The following is a 13,572-nucleotide window of genomic DNA, read 5'->3' on the forward strand; positions in this document are numbered from 1 at the left end:
ACGCCCCACTTCCCCGCCCGCAGACAGCAGGGCCTGCTGAGGGTCCCAGGCTCCCGCAGCTTCCCTGCGGGTTCTGCTTCCCCCCTGCGATGGGAGGGAAGGCTCCTGGCTCTCCCCAAGTGTCTGGGGAAAGGGGAACCTGAGGCTGCCCCTCTCTGGACAGGCGATGCTATACCCCGCCCCCCAACAGACCCCAGCGCTCCCCACCCCTTCCATCAGACCTAGAAACCAAGTGTGCTTTCAAACCAGAACACCCGCCCGCCCTGTGACGGTTCATACCCAGAGTTTGTTTTTCTTTTGGACACGTCAGAGCTGCCCACTTTTCCTTCCAAAGCTGGGCTACATAGATTTGTTTTCTGGGCCTCAGCCCGCGGTCCTGGAGAGGCACGAAATACAGCCTGTGGCCCATCTACATGGCCCTCACTTTATTGTGTTGTCACCTTTAACTTAACTATAAATACTACAGCGAACGCGAGCAAGGCGCAGGTGGCTGCGGCTGAGGCTGGGACTGCGGGGCTGCGAGGCACCGCTGCCCGACCCCAGCGCCAGCGGCCCGGCCCGCCCGGCTCTGTACACTATTTACAGCTCCTCGTTCCGTTCCCGACCCTCTCCTGCAAGGCAGCGTGTGTGCAAGAAAGTAGCATCGTCTGTCTGTGCAAGTCCTTCCAGTGAGGCAAGCGCCAGGCCAGCCTGCGGCCGTCAGCTGTCCGAGTCCAAATCGCTTTTACCTTCCTCTTCCCTCTTCTCCGGCGACGCCTTGGAGGACGGCTTGGTCCACTTCTCCGCGTTTTCCGACTCCTCCGACGAGGACCGCTTCTGTCGCCTCCACTTGGCCCGGCGGTTTTTAAACCAGACCTGGTGCACATGGAGGACAAAACAACAATTACAAGCAAAGGCTCGCTCGCTCCCCCAAAGCCGGGGCACCCGGGGCACCTTGTGACTCAGAACCCGGGACCTGGAGAGCGCCCGCGACAACAAAAAGAAAGGAGACGCGCTCCCTCTCGCTCCCTCTTCCGCATTTTCAGTCAACTTCCTGGGCCTAAAGGGCCCTCCGCAGCCTCCCGGCCACCCCACCGGGATGATGTTGTGAAGTGTGGAGAGGCCCGTGGAGCGCAGACCAGCCCGGCTGGGGCCCTAGGATCTGGGAAGGGCCCCTGCGCGCACCGCAGGGCCCGCGCCTACCTCCACCTTCTCCTCGCGGAGGTGCACCTTCCGGGCCAGCTGCTCGCGCGTGCCCACGTCCGGGTACTTGGTCTCCTGGAAGAGGTTCTCCAGCGCTTCCAGCTGCTCGTCCGTGAAGATGGTGCGGTGCCGCCGCTTCCGCCGGCAGTGCAGCTGGTTGAGGAGCTGCAGCTCGGAGCGCGACAGCGTGCCCACGTTCATGTAGGGCAGCATCTGGTGCGGCACCGGGGACACCAGCACCGAGCCGGGGCCCTCGTAGCCTGCGAAGGAGCGGGGCGCACGGTCAGCGGCTTCCCGGCCCCGGCGCGCCGGCCGCCCTCCGCCCTCCGCCACCACTCCAACGTTAATTAAATTCGTCTACATGGAAGTGCTGGGAAGTGGAGGTGCATGGAAATCGAGGGTGCAGGGAAACGGGGGAATGTGCCAGGGTCCACCCACACTCCCAAAGCCGGGCAGGGAAGCCTAAAAGCCCGAGCCTCCTACGCAGACAGTTCCCGCTAACCCCCCATCAAGTCGCAGCAAGTGTCAAACCCCTGCCCCATCGGTAAAAACAGAAAAAAAGAAAAGAAAAGGGGAGGGGGATGTAATCCAGGTTTGCAAGAGGAGAAAAGTTAGTGCAAAGTGGGGAAAGCTAGCGCCACCGCCCGCCCGCGCCCCGAGGCGGAGGCCCGCGGCCGGAGGCGGAGGCCCGAGCGCGCGCGACCCTACCTGGGGGCGTCGGGACGCAGGAGCACTGCTGGGCGCCCAGCGGCGGCACAGCCCCGCAGCAGGCCGGGCCCACCGGCGCCGCCTGCACGTGCAGCTGCCCGTAGAAGTAGTTGTTGTAGCCCAGGCGGGAGCCGCCGACTGCGGCCGGGAGGCCTGCGCCGCCGGGGGCCACGGGGCGCGGGTAGAAGGCGCCATAGTCCGAAGAGGCGGCGCTGCCGGCGCCGTAGAGCGAGTCCCCGTGCAGGGCCGGAAAGACGACGGGGGCGGCGGTGCTGGGAGCGACCGGCAGCACCGAGTCCTTGCAGCGCGGCCGAGCGGCCAGGATGTTGTCGATGCTGAACATGCTGGCGGGCATCCCCGAGCCCCGTGCCGGGACCGGGGGGCGGAGGGGGCGCGCGGTGGAAAAGAGCCTCAAGGTGGTGGTGGGGGGTGGGGGGGTCCACGCTCCTCCGGAGCCGGACCAAACCGAAAGAGAGCGCCGGAGAGTGCGCGGCCCCGCTCCCCTCCCCGCCCCCTGCGTCCGCGCTCCCTCCTCCCGCCCTCCCCTCGCCGCGGCGCTCGCCGAACTCAACCCGCGGGTAGGACGGAGTTTCGCCCAGCTGAACCTCTTGTTGGTTTTATACCGAGTCGACGTCATCCTGGATTTAGTTCCTGGTAATATGCAGATGACAAACAGACCAGATTCGGCCCTTGCTGTTCCTTTGGGGGGGTGGGGGCTTAGGAGGGGGAGGGGCAAAGGTGCCAAGGGGAGGGGGTTAGGGGGCCTGCACAGAGATTGTGGATTGCAAATTAATGAAATTAACCTAATCTTTTCCATTCTGCTGCCCCGCCGGGGGCCGGCGGAGCTGGGCTGGCGTCCTAATTGCCCTGGTTAATCTCATTAATTCCATTGTGCGGCCTCAGCGCACCGCTCCCCCCTGACCTCTCCGCCCCACCTTTCCCCTCGGATTGGGTCCTATTATTGGGTGCCATTTCCTCGACAAAAAGCTCAAATTCATTGTGGCCGATTCTACTTTGGGGCAACTTTTCTTTTTTTCCCCCCTTTCCAATTTTGTTTTGTGTTTTAGAAAATGTGAGGGGCAGCGTTCGCCTCCAGCAGCACTGCAAAGGCTGCTCTCGCGCCGGCCCGTGCACTCGCCGCCCAATGTCACCTCCGCTTTCTGTTGTCTCCCGAACGGGATTGGTTAGCCGCCACCCCGAACCCTTTCGTTTTTGCGAAGGCCGAGCTTTGTAAAGGCACAAATGATGGAAGAGGTGCCGCGTGCTTCTTTAAATATTTGTGTGGATGTATTTTTTGCAGTCACTTTGGGTCTGAAAACTACCCTCGCGGTCAGTCCCCGGGCCTTGCCCAGCGGAAACCAAATTCGGCCCCTGTTGACACTTGGCCATCAGAAGTAGCATTCTGAGCCCGTTTCCAGCTGTTTACCGCGTGGGTGTCGGTAGGTTTTGTGTATTTCCTTTTCTTTCTAAAAATTATTATATTTTGGAAATGGGTTGTGTTCTCTCCCAAACTTTTTGTTTCAATACAAAAACGGGGCTTTGGGGATTCCTCCTTCCCCCAACAATTGAGTCGCGCTTTTCCCCTCCGACTGGCCGGCTCCCGGCCTGGCCAGGCCCCCTCGCTGTCCCTCACGGGGCAGGCCCAGGCTGGGCTCCCGGCCTCCGCGGCCCGGCTCCGCTCGCCGCCGGCGCCGGCGTGATTTGCGGGATCCTCCGCGGGATCCTCGCGCGATCCTCGCGCGGCACTGCCCGCCCACCCGCCGGAGCCTCCGGAGTCGCGTCCAGCCCACGACGGCGCGCAGGCAGCCGGGCGCCCGGCGAGAAGGTAGGCGACTGAGCGCGCGGAACCAAAGGAGTCCCCGAGGCCCCTCGGGCCGGCGCAAGCTGTCGGCTCTCGGCCCTTCGGGCAGGCCACTCGGCCACTGCGGGGAAGGAGCAGCGGGGCCCCGGGGAGACCGCCGAGGGCCGAGAGGCGGGGGCGCCGGGGGTTTCCGCAGGAGGGCAGCCTGGGACTCACGCCCCTGCCCCCTGTGTCTCGCGGGCGGAGGGTCCCGCAGGGCTGCCTGAGGTCGCCGCACCGGGGCTAAGAACGTGGGCCGCCGCCGCCTCGGCGCTGGGGCTCGGGGAAAGGGCACTTGTCCGTGGCGGTTCCCGGTCGGAGCGCCGAACCCCGGCGGCGCGCAGGAGTGGCCCGAACGGAGAAGCCGGGCGGCGGCGCTGCTCCTCCCGGGCCTCCCCGCACAGCTCGGACCTCCGCGCCCTCGCGCCCACCCGCGGGGCCTGAGCGCCGCGCTGCCGATTGGAGCGCCGAGCAGACGGAGAAGCGGTGGTCGGTGGCGATGAGGCGGGGGAGCCGGGTCTCAGTGCGAGAGGCGACGGGACTTTTACAATAAAAGCTGCTCCCAGAGGCAGGAGTGCCCCCCGCCCCCCTTCGGAGGGGTCAGGTCCCGGGGAAGAAGTGCAGCGCCTTCCCTCTCCTACTCGCCGAGGCCGGGGGCCTTTCCCCGTTTCTGGGAGACTTCAGCCTCACGGCTCGGGGCACACGCATCCCCCCGCCTTTCCCGGGTGCCATCGCTGGGAGATAGCGCGAGGCTGCGCTTCTGCAGCGACGCTCTCGGCTTTGGGGTTCGTGGCCGGGCGCGCGGCTGGGGCGCGTGGGGGGGGACCTTTCAGATCCTGGCCGAGCCCGCCTGACGCAGAGGCGCCGCGGGAAACGGGGCCGAGTCCGTGTGGCTGTCGGTGGCCGCGGTGCTCAGAGCAGCGCGGAGACTGCGCCGCATCCAAGACGCCTCCTCCGCGGTTCGCCCCCATGCTCCTTCCCCTTGGCGCGTTGGAGCTCTTTCTAAGCATCGGAGTTAGACTGCGCCCCTGGCTTTCCTGCGGGCCCGCGCTGGCCCACAGACTCCGGGTCTAAAGAGCACTGTGCCGCGAGTCTGACACCGCCACTTTTGCAAACCATCCTTTCTCTCTAGGCCTCAGGGTTCCTAGTGGATAGAACCGAGGCCAACACTCACGGTCTCTTCCCCCCTGACATTTAAAGAGGCTGCCGCATCGTTACCCCTTCGCAGCGGAGGCTGGGGGTGGACTTAGGGTTTTGTTGTGTGTGTTTTTTTTTAAGTGCTTTTCCTTGGGACAAAGAAGTGTGCTGTCCCCACCCCTCATCCCTCCAAGGATGTCAGCTGGGTCCAAGAAAAGGAAAATCATTCCAAAGTTCTGCCCTCCCGCAGAGGGGGCTTCCTGGGAGAGGTCGCAGGGACCCCGAGGCCAGGCTACTCCTTTTATCCCACCAGCTCTCCCCGGGCAGCGGGGTCTGCCCCTCCACATCGTCCCTCTATCTGCGGGCGCTCGGCTGGGTCCGCAGGAAGGCAGGAGCGGGAAGGTGGTCAGGGGCCCTGCAACTGCCTCCTTGGGCCGAAACCCACAAGTGTCCGCCACGCACCGAACAGACAGACAATCAGGGCCTCGCGTCTGCCCGTGCAATTGGAATGACAAATGCGTCGCACGCAAATTGCCCACCTCGTGTGGCTACGCGATTGTTTGTCGGCCCGCAGGCACCGCTCAGCATGGGAGGACCCGGAGCGGCCCGAGGCGAGGCCGCTGGGGCGGTAAACACGCTGCTGATTTCCCCTATTATCACCCAAACACGATTTCACACGAAGCAATCACGGCGCAGAAGTCGGGCGAAAATGTGTTTGCCGAGGAGTCCGTCGCTCCCGTAATAGCCCTCATTTTTAAGATATTAAAGAATGGATCAGCGGATTCTACACGCATAAGGTGTATCCGCGGCGCCGGCGTCCTTCCACGCCGCAGTCAGCGCTGAACGGATGGCTCAGCGCAGAGGACATTGCTTCTCCGATGGAACGCAGAGCGCCCACCTTTGGAGCGTGCGCCCGGGCACCTCCTGTCCCAGGCTGTTTCCACCCGAACAAGCACCCGCGGCTGTTACAAACAAACAAACAATAAGAACATAAACCATCCGTGGCCCCAACTTCTTAGGGTTTCGGGAACTTCCTTTTCCTAATTCTTTCAGCTTCTTGCCTGGTTACGGAGCAGAGCGCCTAACGGGATGCCTTTCAGCGGGGTTCTTCATGTCCTGGGCAAAGAGGGGCCTGTCCTTTTCAAAGGTGCGCAGCCCGCCTTGCAGGGCCAGTGCTGGGGGCAAAGCGCAGAGCCAGCTGCAGCCAGACCCGGCGTGGGTTTCACAGCAATTCCACTGTATTTGGGCTTTTTAAAAAAAACCCAGTCTCAAACTAGAGCTCCAAACCTGCCCTAGGGCCCTGCTGCCCCCAGGGGACACCTCTGGTAGCCTGGGGGAATTGGCCCCTGGGGGGTTAGGTGAGTACAGCAGTAGAGCAAGAGGCACAAATGCCACCCAACCGCCCTGCACTCAGGGGCTGGGGCTGCCACAGGCAGCAGGAGAGACCCTCTTTTGCAACATTCCAGCTCTTTTGCAACATTCCAAATGAATGCACTGAGCCCCTGAGGACGAAATCATCAAGGTGTTAGGAAAACTCAACAAAACACGGAGGGGGGGGGCGGGGTGGTAAAGAAGAGGGTGTCGAAAAATGACACGTTCCCAAAGCATCAGAAAAAAATAAAATAATTTCCAGGGTTGCAGAAACCCGCTCTCTCCAGCCGAGTTATTTACTCGTTTATTTCCAAAGTGACTGCCTGTTGCCTTTGCAAATCACGGAATGCAAATGCCGCTAATTTGTTCTCGGTGGGGCTTTCTCTTGAAATGATTAGCAAAGTCAGTCATTTGAAAATTAGAGCGAACGCACCGCCGGTTCCGAAGCCCCTCGCTAATCGATATCAGCTTCTAAAGTTTTCATTCATGTAAACCTCATTAATGAAGATCTTTTATTTAAACGTCAAGGGGATTTGAAATTTAGAGTAAATTATGAAGCTTGTATGTCTAGCCAAGTCATGGGTCAAATGCATTTGTAAAAACTGCTAAAAGAGCATATGGTTTTGAATTTTTCTACAATGACTAGTGTTTAAATAAATTGCTTGTACTGCTTAACTTCATGTGTAATTTTGACAGAAATTGGCCTATAGCCTTTTGATATGTAAACATTTCAGCCTTTTATGCGGCATAAAAAAGACACGTGCTTTTTAGGACCCGCTCAGGCGGTCACCCTGTAATTCAGAGGGCTGGCGCGTACCATTACATTCTTGCGAGATTTCAACTTTCAAGTGGCAGCCTCGGGGAGGGAAAAAAAAAACGAGAAAGAAAGAGGATATTTCAAAAGCAATGTCCATTTGAGATGAAAAGCTGCAAATGAGGTGAGAATGTGCCACTTAGCTATCTGAAAGCAATGGGTAAACCATAGTTATTAAAGAACATTTTCTGTCATTTTTCTTTAAGCCAGCCAGTCGGAGGGGACACTTATGCAGGGCCGGGACTGACTGGCAGGTCATTAAATGCTCGTCTTAGGGCCGAGCCGATCAGTCTAACATACAAATAGGTGTTAAAAACTCTGGGTCTCACTTCAGGATGTTCCCGGCGAAATGGCTGGGTGTCACAGAACCCATTAAAGATGCAAAAATCACTCAGTCTCCGGAGAGAGTCACGGTGGGCATGGAATCACAGGACACAATGGTCGATCCCAGCCGTGCACGGGCGGGTTTTTCCGGGTGGGAGGCTGTTGGGGGGAGACTGGAAGTCGGTGCGGGCCGCCGGGGTTTCTGAAACACATCTGAATCTGCATACACCCCTTTGTTGCTGACATATCCGTCTCCCATACATAAGCATGGGAATGTGGATTGGTCGGCGGCACCCAGGGGGGATTGGGAGCAAGGGCCCCTGCAGTTGCTAGACTGAGCCACTTGACTTGTGTGGCTGGGGCCAGGCAGGCACCCCCTCCCCTCCGTGCTCCAGCCCTGCTGGCGTTTATCATATTTGTCACATACACACTTTCCCAGAGACCTTGCCCCCGGCGGGAGTGGTGGAGGTGTTGGGGGAGAGAAGAGGCTCCTGAAGCAATGGGGACCCCTTTTTTGGTACACAGTTGAATTTTCAGAACAAAACAAAGGAGATCCTCCTTAATAAAAACTGAGCGGGGGTGGGGGGGGGGCGGGATGTAATTAAGAAAAAAGACGGGAGGAGGCGGGTTTATTTACATTTTCGTATGCATTCCAACACATGGCATTACGGTCAGCACACCAGCGGGAGAGACCTGTTCCCTGACTTGGAGAAGCCACCAGGCTCTTGGTGTGTGTTTTCTTTCTTTCTAAGCGGTCTGCATCCCCGTCTAAACTTTCTGTCCATCTTGATGTGGATAAGGGTCATTGTTTTCGTTAGCTATACTTTTAAAATGCTTAAAAAAAAAAACACAAACCATTGACTTGTTAATAAAATAGTCCTGGACCTTGTAGCTTCTTAACTTTCAGACACTTCTCCCTGAAATGTGTTTGTGATCAAAGTTGGCTGAGCGAGGTATGTATTTTGGTTAAAAGAGGGACACTTAGCCCTAACCGGTTTGGCTCAGTGGATAGAGCATTGGCCTGCGGACTGAAGGGTCCCGGGTTTGATTCCGGTCAAGGGCATGTACCTTGGTTGTGGGCACATCCCCAGTCGGGGGTGTGCAGGAGGCAGCTGATGGATGTTTCTCTCTCATCCATGTTTCTTACTCTCCCTCTCCCTTCCTCTCTGTAAAAAAATCAGTAAAATACTTTAAAAAAAAAAAAAAAAGAGGGACACTGAGCCCTGAAAAGATGATCTGGGAGGTTGAAGGGGTTGTTGTTGTTCTGAAGTAATAATACTACCAAAGAAAACGGAAAGTTACGGGCAAAGGTACCACACGGATAAAATTTGGGGCCGGGAGTGTTGGCGGAGGTGCGTGCACTGTTCCGCTTGGCCAGCGTGCTTATCTTCTTAACAGAGGGTGTGACAACGTGGCCCTGTGCTGGTGGGCTGGCCCAGTCTGCGTGTGAAAGGGAGATGAGGTCACACCGTTGGTTCTCTTCTGTCGTCCAAGTGAGGGAAGCAGCACGCACTTTCCCAGATGCCTTGTCCTTCAAGTGGTGGCTGAGGGGACTCCGCTTGCTCCGAGCTCACCGGTGGTGGTGGTTCTGAACAGTTTTCTGAACTAGAGGGCACTGACTGGGGCCCATTCATCCCTGTCTGCCTTTTCAGGAAGCAGCCAGACTCCCTTGCCCGTGTTTATGTGCAGAAATCAAGGCTTTCGCAGCCTGGGGAGTCATGGGAAATGGGGGCGGGGGGGGGGGAGGAGCGGTTCTTTCAGAGGTCACAGGTCCTGTCACCTGTTCAGTGCCACCACCTGGATGATCTGAGGCTGTGACTCAGTGACGGCCTGGCCTTGCCCCAGCAGAGGAGGCGGAGCCCTTAGCAGCCTGGCTGAGACTCCAGGCCAGTCCTCTGCTCAGTCCCTGATGGGAAAAGGAGAATTCCCAGGAACAACCCAAACTTTCAATGTGATTTTTGCTGGGGCTTTTCATTGCCTTTTCTTAGCCAGGAATACACTGCCCGACACACACACACACACACACACACACACACACACACACGGTTTTGCATGCCTGCCCGTTTCTGGACCAGTCCGTTCCCACCAGCCCCCTGGTCACCTCCTGTCCGGAGTTTGTGTTTATTCTCTTGTTTGGGGCGCCCGCCCTCCCAGAGAGGAAGCCTCCGTGGTGCCTGAACCGTGATGTGGATTGGATTTCACTTAGCAGCCAGATTCCTTCTGCAGACCAGAAGGTCTTGGGTTTAAAATCGCAGGAGTCTCTCCCGTGCCATTGGGCTGCGCGTAATTTATGTGTTCTGGGGGAAAGTCGTCTGCGCACAGTAACGACAGCCGGGGGAATTCAGCATCGAGCCAGCCCAGGACAGTCGAACGGAAAAGAGCCCCTTCTTGTCCACAGGGTCCCTGAAGGTTGTTAACAGGCCCCCGAAGAGCCTTCTGCACGCCCCCCCCACCCCCACCCCACCACGGTTTGCAGGCGTTTTCTGCTCTGCCTGGCGGGTCACCGTGACATGTGCAAGTGAAATGGTGACGTCAAAACACTTTCATGCCCAGCTTGTGACAGGACTTGCTCTGAAACTCTAGAGTTCGGCAGTTATTCGGATCTTGAAGTATCTCCAGTTGACTTAGAGACGGGAACATACGTTTTTGATCATGCTGTCCACATTCTAATCTAGGTCTTGGCCATTCTCCCCCCGCCCCGCACCCCCCCCACCCACTCCAGCCCTCAGAAAGTAGCTTCCAAGTTAAACTAGAGCAGGGTGATCAAGTGAATGTTTGACTTGAAATAATTTTTAAAAGAATGTGTTCGCTGTCCGGGCCCTTCAGCGAAGGCGCGGTGGCGGCGGGCGGGCGGGCGAGTTGCGTTTCCCAGCTCTCGCCTGGCCGGGAATGCGGCCCTTCCCACGAGAGGCGGACACCGACTGTGTGTGGCGAATGCACGCCACTCCGTGGGTCAAGGCGACTCTTTATTGAATATTTCTTGCTCACGAAACTGGAGTCGCTGTGCGATCTCGCTGCTCGGCTCTCCGTCGGGGCAGACCGAGTGTCTCGACCGGTGACACATTGGCTTTCCCCGGGTTCCTGTTCTAACTGAGGGCAGGCGCCCGCGTCCCGGGGCATAGAGAGGCCTGAACTAGTCCCGGGGCCATCGTGACCAGGTCTGAACTAGGGCAAAGCTACTCGTTCAGTTGTTCTAGAAAACGGGACAAATGGACCCGGTGCCCGATCCCAAAGCTTTGGCCCAAGAGGGAGAGGGAGAGAGCACCACCTGTGTGCTCAGCTGCGCCCCTTGAAGCTGGGGCCTCTCTAGGCGAGGACACAGGACAGCGAGGACCTCCTCTGCCCAGGTCCCCCAGCTGAGGCCTGAACTTGAACTCAGCTCTGTGGAGCTCCAAAGCCACCCCCCCTTGCTAGCATACTGTGTCAACTCTTGTCAAACAAGAGAGATGCCCGATGCTCAGGCTGGCAAGCAAGACCCCTCTCTCCCTGGCACCGAGTACCTTCCCGCCTCCCTCTCCGCATGCCCCCCGCCCCAGGACTGCCCGCCCCTGCGCCCTGGCTGGTCTCCGCTCCTCTCCACGGCCACCCCTGTGGTTCTGCAGGCCCACACCTGGCTTCCCAGTCCTGCCGTGGGCCTGTCCTCTCTCCCTCTGAGGGAATTCCAGAGGGAATGGTTGGGGACAGGAGTCAGAGGTGCCGGACGGGACCACGGGGCCCAGTCAGCACTGACTCAGCGCCTGTGTCCCACAGCGGCCCGGCCTGGGCGCAATGGCTGTGCTGAGTAACCCTTTGTGTGAGCAGAGAACACATTTTCACCTTGGCTGTCCAGGCCCTGCTGCCAGAGCTCCGGATTCCAGGCCTAAGAACATTCCCAGGAGGGTGTTAATTAAACACAGTGGGTGCTCTCCCGTCCCCAGGAGCTGCCTGGGGTCCCCGTGCAGCTCCCCTTGGCCCGCAGGTAACACCTGCAGCCACACCTGTGCACACAGGCAGCTCCGGCTGTCACCTTGGAACACGAGGACGGACACAGGCAAAGGAGTGCCCCGCCCGCCCTCATCTGGGTGGGTCCCGAATGTGGAGCCTTCCCCTTCCCATCTGGGAAATGGGGGAGCAATCCAGAACAGCCGGCAGGTCTCCTCTCAGCGCAGGCACCTGCCACGGAGCATGTAGCCCCAGGCCACGGGGCAGAGCCGCCTGGACACCCCCGGCCTCCACGGTGCTTTCCCCTCGGGCTGGGCTGGGGAATTGGCAACGGCCCCCTCCCTCCGGGACCGAAGTGGTGACATATTGTAGGTGGGCCCTCCCCCGCGTTTGGCTATTTTAAGACCATTCATCCTGCTGCCTGCCCCTCCGCATTGACAGGCGAGTCAGGAAGATCCTTGCTTGGCGCAGCCCAAGGAGTGATGGCCTGGGGGGCACTCGGGCACTGGCGGTGCGTCTATGCTGAGCCCGCCTGTCCCTGTGGGTTCCAGAGCTCCCGGTTCCCATGGCAGCGGCCAGGAAGCACCCTGAGCTGCGGCCTGCGCTGGGTGGTGGCTGCGAGGCCAGGCTCTGTGGTCGGGCTGACTCCGGCTCCGCTGCTCGTGAGCCGTGTGAGCGGGGCCGGCCCTGTACGTGCTGGGGCTCAGCCTTCAGCTCTGTGGCATCGGCTGTCGGGCCCCCCTGGGGCATGTAGTGAGGATGGGAGGGGACCCTCACCAAGCAGGTGGGGTCCTTCAGGTGCAGAGTCCCCGCCCAGGAAGAGACTTTACCATGAAGGAGCGCCCCCCCCCCAACAGTTTAAGGGTGCTGTTCATCAAAGGACAGAGAAGCCGAATGCCTGGGCAACTGGGACAGAGGCCTGGGCTCTGCTCGCTGCGTAACAAGAGGTTCCATCCTGTGGGGGGTTCCAAGGAGAAGGGTACTTTCCTCAGGAACTGCAGCTTCGTTGTCAGATGGAAGCAAGGGGGGCCTCGGGCAGACCCTTGCACCTCAGCTTTCCTGCTGAGGACACCGAGGGGGCCCAGTGACGTGCCCCAGGCCTCAGGGGCTGGAGGTCGGGGCACCAAGGTTGCTTGCGTCCGCCCGATCCCGCAGGCTGCAGCCTGGTCTTCTGCTCCTTCAAACAACAGCCACTCCAACTCTGCTGGGGCAGAAAGCAGGGGGGCTTCCCCAGGGTGACCTCTCTACCACCCACCCACCCACGGACCGACCGGCCCATGGGCTTACCCGCTCTGCCCACGCACGTGTGATTCAGAGATTAACCTACCCACGTTAAGGTTTCCCACGCCTTCAGTAAACCCACCCCAGAAACCCCTCCCTCCCTTACTATTCACCAGGCTTAGTGGGAGGATATTTATGGCATGAAACACCCAAAACGCTCGCTGTGGGGTTCTCATTAAACAAGCCGCCGCCCACTCACAGCAGGCGCCCCCGCAGCCCCGGACCGTGGCGCAGTCTCACGCGCACTGACGGAGAATCTCCAAGATGAATGGCCGAGCGACCAAGGTGAGTTGCAGAATCCTGGCATGGTATGACTGTGTGTGTGTGTGTGTGTGTGTGTGTGTGTGTGTGTGTGTGTGTGTGTGTGTGTGGTGTTCACATATACATGACAGCACTAACTGAGTTAATATGTGGAAGGCAGTTAAGACAATGCCTGGACATACCGTAGTAAGTGTTGTATCCTGTTTGCGGGAGAAATAAAGATGGGAGAGAAAACGATCCGGAAGGCCCTCTGTGGAATCAGCAGTCGCTATCCCCTCTGTGGAAGGGGGGCTGGTTAAAGGGGACTCAAGCCTTATCGCTCATATTTTATTTTTGCGCGGAGACCCGACAGGTATATTTTACTTGTGAAATTAAATAGGCATCCAAAGCCAGCATCTCCAAAATACGAGTCTCTTTTCCGCCTCTGCACAGACAGCTTTGGAGGGAAACAGCACAAGGTCAAACAATGACAGGAGGTAAGCCCCCCGCCCCCCACCCCCCACCCCCCACTCCCCACCCCCTCCTCACTTCCTCAGCTAACACCTCATCACAGGCAACCTGCAGCCTGGGGAATGAGTCCCCTTGCCAATGACTCGCTCCTGGTCAGCAGCTGGAGGCGGTGTCCTGAGTGGTCAGCAGCTGGAGGGCGGTGTCCTGAGTGGACAGCAGCTGGAGGGCGGTGTCCTGAGTGGTCAGCAGCTGGAGGGGGGTGTCCTGAGTGGACAGCAGCTGG

General features: G+C 59.1%; 1 protein-coding gene across 1 annotated transcript; it reads right to left on the bottom strand.

Moving 5' to 3' along the window:
* Positions 1-699: 699 nt before the first annotated feature.
* GSC (goosecoid homeobox) lies at positions 700-2,245 on the bottom strand (the record flags this gene model as incomplete). Its single annotated transcript, XM_080673196.1, has 3 exons — positions 700-855; positions 1,183-1,442; positions 1,891-2,245. The coding sequence occupies 3 exons, from the start codon at positions 2,243-2,245 to the stop codon at positions 700-702; spliced, it is 771 nt and encodes a 256-aa protein (XP_080529322.1).
* Between the last annotated feature and the right edge of the window lie 11,327 nt (positions 2,246-13,572).

Source organism: Plecotus auritus (genome assembly GCF_963455305.1).
Source record: "Plecotus auritus genome assembly, chromosome: 1".
Classification (NCBI taxonomy): Eukaryota; Metazoa; Chordata; class Mammalia; order Chiroptera; family Vespertilionidae; genus Plecotus; species Plecotus auritus.